Source organism: Astyanax mexicanus, chromosome 16 (genome assembly GCF_023375975.1).
Source record: "Astyanax mexicanus isolate ESR-SI-001 chromosome 16, AstMex3_surface, whole genome shotgun sequence".
NCBI classification, from domain to species: Eukaryota; Metazoa; Chordata; class Actinopteri; order Characiformes; family Acestrorhamphidae; genus Astyanax; species Astyanax mexicanus.
In genome coordinates, this window is record NC_064423.1 from 9,375,042 (window position 1) to 9,383,986 (window position 8,945).

The 8,945-nt window shown below is 39.0% G+C and overlaps 1 protein-coding gene and 1 long non-coding RNA gene across 2 annotated transcripts in view; one reads left to right on the top strand and one right to left on the bottom strand.

Annotated features, from left to right (window-relative positions):
- LOC125782198 (uncharacterized) overlaps positions 1 to 8,945 on the top strand; it is a 374,822-nt gene that overhangs the window by 73,128 nt on the left and 292,749 nt on the right. The gene's annotated exons all lie outside the window — the stretch shown is intronic.
- Positions 2,422 to 7,975, bottom strand: pdcd7 (programmed cell death 7). Its single transcript, XM_049465468.1, has 5 exons — positions 6,769 to 7,975; positions 5,594 to 5,732; positions 4,507 to 4,737; positions 3,533 to 3,620; positions 2,422 to 2,720 (listed from the first exon to the last, which is right to left on the bottom strand). Exons 1-5 carry the CDS (start codon positions 7,837 to 7,839, stop codon positions 2,600 to 2,602), a joined length of 1,650 nt encoding a protein of 549 aa, XP_049321425.1. The 5' UTR covers positions 7,840 to 7,975; the 3' UTR covers positions 2,422 to 2,599.

The following is an 8,945-nucleotide window of genomic DNA, read 5'->3' on the forward strand; positions in this document are numbered from 1 at the left end:
GTATATGTTTCTGAATATCCATTATGTATTTACTTTACATTTGTGAGCATTCAGTATAAATAAATCAGAATTTTTTTCATATCAATAGTCTATTTACTATGACATTTAAATGTACTATTTACATCTAAATTTTAATGAACATCTATTAGTATCCAGTATGAAATATTTACTTTCATTATTTAGTATCAACCCATAATTGTTAACTATTGTGTGAACCATTATGGATTATTTAGTATCAAATATACATTATTCAGTAATTTATTATCTATTTGTCAATATCCACTACGTACAAATCCAGTATGAATGATTCAGTATTTACTTTTCATTTGTCAGTGTCCAGTCTGAATTATTCAGTCTCTTTTATTTCTACAAGGAATTAATCAGTGTCTACCGTGAAATATTTAGTATCTTAAGGTACTATGCCTTTGTCAGTAAGCGGTATGAATTCTTTAGTATCTACAAGTCTCAGTTGCCCTGAATCTTCTGTGAAGCTTGTGTGTAAAGCTTGTTCTGTAAAAGTAACTGAAGAGCGCAGACCTTTACGGTTTAAAAGGTTAAGCAAACACATGAAAATGAGCTTCTGAGTTAGATTTTTATAGTTTTAAAAAATGTAAACGGTCTGACAGACACTTGAATATGAATGCAGAGGAAAAATAACCTGTAAATCTCAGTAAACCCTCACACTGCATCCAATAAACCACATGTAAACACAAAACGCAGCCGCCAACACTTCAGAGAAAACACGGCGTAATCTCCAGGCTAAACGTGATAGCGCTAATGCTGGCTGCTCAACATGTTTTGTGACTAAATCTGGAGAACTACTAGGACTGACTGAGACTGTATATAAATATATCTCAGGGTGTTTAGCTAGCACTGACTGAATGCTAACAGACATACAGTACAAACAGTTCAAACACATGCTAATGTGGTGAATGAGGAACGGTAGCTACTACACACTGGTCATTAGTTGCTAATATTTTTAGTATATATTTTTTCCACCTTATTAAGAACAAAGGTGAAACAAAGGATTATTTGTGTGAGAATTATTTTTGTAAAAATAAAAACATTAAATAAAAATTTTAATCTATAAACTTTATAGTGGTAAAAGGGTCTTTAAATGTGGATCTTGTATCCAGTTTCTGATTTGTATTCTGCTCTTACTCACAGCTGAAAACTAAATGTAATTGATAGGCCACATAGCATCACACCTACCAGCGATGTCCAGGACTGATAACTGGATTCTGGGTCGAGATTTAAAGAACTGTTTTTAGCACCAACATTTATGTGCCAGTGACTCCGATTAGTAACTTAATTGAATTACTGAGTGTATACATCAATGAACCAACAAACCACAGAATACTTTCTGGCATTATGAAACATTTCTTATGCCAATATTTACTACATTACTATTTACTACATTATAGGTTCTATATTGGACATGAATTTATAAATTGTGTGCCCCAGAACAAATTGGTACAATAATTAAGGTTTATAACACCATGTAACACCTGTAACTTGGAAGCATTGGCAGGGGACATACTAATAATTGATAATAATAATAAAATTATTAAAATGTCTGGATTTAGTTTATTTTTTTATATAAATTATTAAAAAAATAAAAATCCCATTTTCTTTCAATTGTCCCACCCATTCAGCTGCTAGTGATGGCACAACACAAGGAGAATGAATACTAGCAAGTGCTTCCTCCGATACATGTGAAGTCAGCCACCGCTTGAACTGCTGCTGATGCAGCATTGCCGAGTAGCATCACAGCACGCTCGGAGGAAAGCGCAGCGACTCGGTTCTGATACATCAGCTCACAGACGCCCTAGGAGTGATGATGGAAAAGAGTGTCATCTTTCCACCCAGAGAGGGCAAGACCAATTGTGCTTTCTAAGGGCTTAGACAGCTGATGGCAAGCTGCATGACTGGGATTCGAACCAGCAATCTTCTGATTACAGTGGCAGCTCTTTATTTTGCTGCGACATTTGGTGCCCTTTTCAGGTAAATTTAACCCCAGGTTTACTTTTTAAATATCTATTTACTAACAGCAGCCAATATGTACATGAAAAACATAAACTATCAGAATGTCCCTTCAAAACAGTGTGTGAGCTTTACAGCCTGACAATCGCGAGTCTGACAAGACGAATTCCAGGGCACGTCGATAGCCAGTGTATCGGAGCTGGGGATACAGCGCTTTCCTCAGTGTTTTAGCTGCATTTAGTTTAGTGATGCTGCATTAACTGCAGTTTGAAAAGATATGAACGCATTCACTTTGCCTCTACCTTGTGGGACACACTGCAACTGATATGAGGAGTTGAATTGGCACAGCTAAACTGGAAGAAAATTAATAAAACATTTAAATATTATTCATTCAGTGCTTAGGTTTGTTTTGTATGTGTAGGCAGACATCCAACAAGATTTTACTCTTCACTCCTTTTTATTCAAAATGTTACAAAAATATACTGTAGCTTAGATGTCAGTGAGCTCCTGGACCATCTGTGAACACTGGTGCTGTAGAAATTCTCTTATTCTTATGTTATCAGTAAACTACAAATATAAAATGATTCAGCAGTCAGAAATGGTTCGGAAGTCAGATTCACTTCTCAAGAGCAGTGGCCCAGACATCATCTGCTGGAGGGTCTGGAAGGACCCAGCACGGAGGGATCGACGTGCCGTCAGGATGATCTACTGGAACCAGAAACTGATCCCATTCTCTCCTGTAAGGAAACAAGAACATGGAAACAGAAAGTAGTTTTTAGCTGCAAACTCATCACCTAATATTTGAATAGCTTAAATCACTGTAGACACTGTATCTGTTTACATCTTCCTCAATCTTTTGTAAATGTAAAGAATTTTGTAAAGACTTAATTATTAACTCAGTTTATTAAATTGTATTAAATCACATACAACTGTTCTCACTTATCAGCACATTAAAATTATTATGTAGGAGATACGTGTCTGCACCCAGATTTTTATATTACTGAAAAAGTATTATATATTATATAATTCTCAATACAAAGTACATTTTAAGGGTTATCATGATAATAGAATTTTCATTTTGAAACCAACACAAGTGTAATACTGCACTAACTAGTATGAATACATACTACTTAAAAAAAACTAACATTATGTGATTTCTCAGGCACTGATTAAATCCAGTCTTGAGCTAAAGCCTAGTTATAAACAACTACTGGAAATTATATCAATCCAGGCTTCCTTAATTAAAACCTATGTATTTTTACAGCTTAATTAACACTGCAACAATTAAGTCTGTTTTGTTCCTGTTTATGTTTATCACATAATTATTGTCTTTCTGTTCATTAATTTCTTCCTTGCTTAAATAAAACCTAAAATTAGTTAAATTCAGTAAAGTGTTTGCAAGCTTGCAGTTCTGAAATAGTTCTGAACTATAATATGAGAAATTCCAGTGCATACATAAATACATAATCTGTTTAAATAGCGGAAGAATGATTTTGCAGGTACAGCTGGACTGCTTTTGGTAAGAATGCAAAAATGGCAAGTTCTTCACCTTATTTGGATCAGGACGGGTAGAGAGTGCTCGGCTTGGGTGTAGTATTCCTGGAAAGGCTGAAGTGGATGATCAGGAGGCAGCTCAGCTGATGGCAGGAAGAGCATTATGAGAACCACAGAACACACACACCCACACGCACACACATCCACACGCACACACACATCCACACACACATCCACACGCACACACACATCCACACACACATCCACACACACATCCACACACACATCCACACACACATCCACACACACATCCACACGCACACACACATCCACACGCACACACACATCCACACGCACACACACATCCACACGCACACACACATCCACACATCATTGCAGCAAACCAAACAAAAAACAGCATTCACACAAAAAAGTATATATGTATACTGTCCACTTACTATTGCCGCAATACATTAAAAATGACTGCAAAATCCTACAGGGAGCTAGAGTGGTGAATAGAGCTAACCTGATAAAAACATTGTGTCTAACCAATAGTCCAGAACTTTCCTTTTACTTTAGAAAGTAGCATGGATTTATTTCAACATATAAAAAACAAACAAACAAAAAAAATAGCATAACTGTACACCTGGATATTTCCATTTTCCAACAGCTAACATATTTTGGGCAACAATTGCTAGCACTACTGCTACTGTTTTACTATGTCAGTAGTGCATGTTGCTTTCCTGGCCAGAGCATGTTTAAAAAGCTTAAAACTGCACTTAATAAGCTTTAAAAGGTGTGTAAGTAGTACTTAAACATTCAAAACTATTCTAAACTATTATTTTGCTCAGCAGGTCCGATAGATCTCTTTACAGTAAGTAAGGAAATTGCTATTGAAACTGCTATTTCTTCTCACAGATTCAGGAAGATGCCGCCACCTTATGGTAACAGTGGGGAAAATATTTACCATCCACATTCATAACAAAGAGACAGTTTTAGATGTGACTTTACACTTTACTATTTATTTACCTCCAAACAGCATGGAGTCTATCTCCTGTTTCTTAAGCAGCAGCTTTTCCCTTTCTTTTTTCAGCCGTTTTTCCCGATCCCGTTTCCGCTCCTCCTCTTGTTCCCCCTCCAGCATGACCCTCAGGGCCTTCTCCTCGGCCCCATAAACAGCTGTGCGCTTCTTGATCAGGCTCCTCAGCCGCGTCAGGTGGCCCTCGAACACCTCGTCACACTCCTTCTCTGGAAACATGCCTGTAGAGAACGTCAAATTTAAAGTTATAGAGTCCAGAGTTCTACTATTTGCAATCCCTCTCTACAAAAACTAGACACGCTGTGTTTGCACACTTGTACATCTGTGTCAGCAATTGGTGCAACAGAAAGCAGCAAATGGCATTTATTTGAAGAGATTTGTCTACAAACATGTGGACATATGCAGTAGTAGCCTAAGGTTTGGACACACTTTATCATTAGTGTTTTTTATTTTTATTTCTTTATTTAATTTATTTTCTACATTGTAGATTAATATTAAAGACATACAAACAATTAAGGGACACACATAGAATTATGTAGTAAACAGTAAAAAGTGTTTGTCCTCCGCATTAATCCCCTGATCTAAACCTGGTGATCTGAGATGGTGATTTGAGGTGATTTAATTGGGAAGAGCTGGAGCTTCCTTCAAGACGCTGAGAAAACAATTCCAGGTGACTCTCCCTCATGAAGACACTGAGATTAAAATCTTACCAATCTTACCAAGAGTGTGCAGATCTGTCCTCAAAGATAAAAAAAATGTGCTACTTAGAAGAATCTAAAATAAAAAACATATTCTGGTTTGTTTAACACTTTTTGTTTACAAAATAATCCCACATGTTCCTGCATAGCTTTAACGACTTCAATATAAAATGCACAATGTAAAAAAAAAAAATCAGGAGAAGAGGTGTGTCCAAACTTTTGGCTGGTACTGTAGTGTATCTCACTGTTTTATTTGACCAGTCATTAAATTGTTTCTCTACTTGTTGTACTGTGTACAAATGCAAAGATACATAATAAAGTCAACTGACCAAATTGGTAACATTTGACTAATTAAATGCATAAAGAATCCGTTGGTCACCTTTCCTGGATGCTGCCTCTTTGCGAAGTTTCCTTAGCTTTTCCAGAGCCTTGAGAATGTCCAGCATTCGCTTAGAATCTGCCTGTTTCTTCCTCACCTCGGACAGCACAGCGTCTGCAGCCAGTTTCAGCTCACGCTCCTAAATGAGAAAACACTTGTAAATTAATCAATCAATTTAAATAACAATCAACTCAGTATACACTCAAATTAGTCCATGTCTTCAAAAGTGCCAAAACACAAAATATTACAAATGTGTTCACCAACTTCAAGCACTTTCCACATTTAAACAGCTTCTGTGCATTTAAATCCCATGTGAAGTTTCTACAATCAGTGATAGTTTGGAGAGACATGTCATCTGCTGGTGTTGGTCCACTGTTTTTTATTAAGTCTAAAGTCAGTGCAGTGTTTTCCCACAAAATCTTACAGCACTTCCTGCTTCCCTCTGCTGACGACTTTTATGGAAATGTGCCTTTCATTTTCCAGCAGGACTTTTCCAGGGTTTTTATTAGCTGAAAGCCACAATCAGCCACAATAAAATAAATAAATGCTTAAAATAGATCACTCTGTGTTTAATTCATCTATATAATATATGAGTTTCACATTTTGAACTAAATTACTGATATGAAGTAACTTTCCAATTATATTCAAATTTTTGACAGTATTTTAGCCAGTCATGCAATTATTTCCTAAACTACGATAAATTAAAGTTGTCTTTAAAATGGTATAACTGCTTTGTTGTGCTATTCTATTATCATTATGTCAGTGTCATTTAAAGGTCCTAAAATGACAATTGTATAATTTATCGCAATAACTTCTATATATCTATATATTTCATCCACAGAACGTTCTTATCGTTACAGGCCTAGCATGAGCCACAGAGTCCTATACTACTGGGGGTAATTCTATACAAGGACAAGGCAAGCTGTGAATGTGTGTCTTTTGCACATTTGTGTCAGCTGCTGTGGGTGCAACTTAAAGCAGCTGACTGCATTTACATAAAGGGTGTCCACAAATATTTGGACCCAGCGCAAAACTGGTAGCTGTCAGATGACTACGTTTGGAGTAAAACGTAGTTATCTGGAGAAAAACTGTACACCTGATGATACACCACCCAACACCTCACATGACCCAAAGCCACGGCACCTCCTCAGGCCCCTAATGACCCCTCAACTCACCCTGTTCTTCTCCTCCAACTCTTGTATCTGCTTCAGCTGGAACTTGTCCATAGCTGCCTCCCTCTCCGCAGCCCTCCTCTCCTCCTCCTGCTTCTCCTCCATCCTCTCCGCTCTTCTCCTGCGCATGCAAGCTCGCTTCTTCTTGATCAGCTCCAGGTTCTTCTTGACCCTGCTGATGACCTCTCTGTCCTGCAGGCCTGCCAGCCTCTCCTGCAGGCTGCTCTTCAGCTCTCCGGCTCGGGAGTAGGCCTCGGTCCACACGCCCTGGTTCTCCAGGTTGTTTTTGAGGGTTTGGCAGAGCAGGGTGAGCTCTGAGAGCATGTGGACTGTGCTGTAGAGCTTGTGTCTGAAATCTGAAACAGACTGTTTGGGGGGATGCTGAGCTGCTTCTGCGGCTGATGCTGCTGGCTTGCTCCTTCTTCTTCTCTGCAGGAAACCTTTAACCCACTGCTCGTCCTGAATCCGCTGTGTGGTGTCTGCGTCAGGGGTCACCTGCAACATGGACGTGGTGGATGTGGTAGTGGTGGTTCTGTTTCCATTATTCTGCCCATCCCCTGACCAGTGGCCTTCTGGGGGGTTGTTGATATGGTGAGGAAAGGAGCTGGGATGTGGTTTATGGTAGTCTGGAGTGAAGCTTGGACTGGCTGGTGGGTTGAGTTGGTGAAACCTGGGCTGGTGCACTGGTGGACATGGTGTTGGGATTGGTGGTGGTCCAAAATTTGTAAAAGGGCCCCCTTGATCAAAGCTGCCCCTATCAGTACCTACATGCGCTTGCTGCCCCCTGCTGGCCGGAGGAGGCCACAGCGCGTTCTGCTGCTCGCCGAAGAAGCCTGGAGGAGGCCTGCTGGGGTCGAAAAGTGGAGGGTGAGAGAACGGCGGGGGCTGGAACGGCGGCCACTGGCTGTACGGCCCGGGCTGTCCGGGCTGTCCGTGCTGTCCGGGCCACGGCGGCGTCGGGGGTGGAGGGACGGAGCCGGGCGGCGCTCCGACACCGTACCCGCCTCTGCTGCCGTACCCGCGGCCCTCTGCCGCTCCCGGCGGCTCCGCAGAGTACGGCGGGAGGTTGTTCATGTTTCCTGCGAGTCCTGAATGAATGCAGCCGCTGTGTTTTACTGTAACAGATAAACAGTAACCCGGCCAGTTAACTAAACAGCTAAACAGTTTCTCACCGCTGCTCCCCGCTAACCGGATGTAGCGCTAATGCTGGTCACTTCCGCTCTATGGCTGTTTGGGTGTGTTCCAAACGGAGTGAGTGCACTAGATCTAGGGCACTTGAAAGAAAGGGCGCCAACAACAGACATTTAAATGTAGTGTTTCAAACCGACTGTATGTCTTTAGCCATTTAAGCTAGCTAAGTATCAAGCTAGAAAATACCATCTCAAACAAATATATTGAAATATATTGAAAAGTTTTAATTAATCAATCATAGTTTGGTCATAGTATCATCATAATAAATTATTTCTCGTATATTATATAGATGTACTGTGTGTAATACATCTATATGTGAGTTTCACCTTTTGAACTGAATTACTGAAATAAAGTAACTTTTAAATAATATTAAATTTTTTAAAATTAAGTTAGCTATATTTAGAAAGAGATTTATTAAATTAAGGGAACAGGTTTTTGAACATAGATGGGGTTTACCTGTTAAATCATGAAAGGCCATGCACACACCACTTAGAAAAAAAGGAAAAATCACCATCAAAAAAAAAAAAAAAAATATTAATTTTAGAATATTAGAAGATAATTGCAAATAAATTACATAGCATTTTATCAATTGAATAAACTAAATCTGAACATCTGAAAATAATAAATGCAAAAATGTAATTAAATAATGACTGCAATTCATTTTTCAAAATATTAAGAAATAATTTCCAAATTTTGGGAAAATATCTCCAAACAATACATTATCATCTCAAAATAATGAGGTAAAATGTGTTTATTTTTTTCATTTTCTGTGTGTTTTGCAATCCCACTCTCTCGTTTCGTGCTAGATCAAGCCAAACTGCAAACCCCCCCACACAGAAACCTTAGTGGTAACTGTGCAACAAGGGATGCCAATCAGGATGATCTATTGTCACGCTAATAAAGGGTAACTAATCCCCCTGATTTTAGCTGACTCCACCCTCAGCTCATATTTGAAAAAATAAAAAAATGTGAGGAGTAATTTGGGAGGG

What these genes read in the sequence shown, in the direction of transcription:
- pdcd7 (XM_049465468.1), bottom strand. Translation starts at nt 7,839, where the DNA reads ATGAACAACCTCCCGCCGTACTCTGCGGAGCCGCCGGGAGCGGCAGAG. An exon ending in AGTTGGAGGAGAAGAACAGG is followed by an intron (nt 5,733 to 6,768) that starts GTGAGTTGAGGG and finishes TTTCTCATTTAG; the next exon opens with GAGCGTGAGCTGAAACTGGC. An exon ending in AGAGGCAGCATCCAGGAAAG is followed by an intron (nt 4,738 to 5,593) that starts GTGACCAACGGA and finishes CGTTCTCTACAG; the next exon opens with GCATGTTTCCAGAGAAGGAG.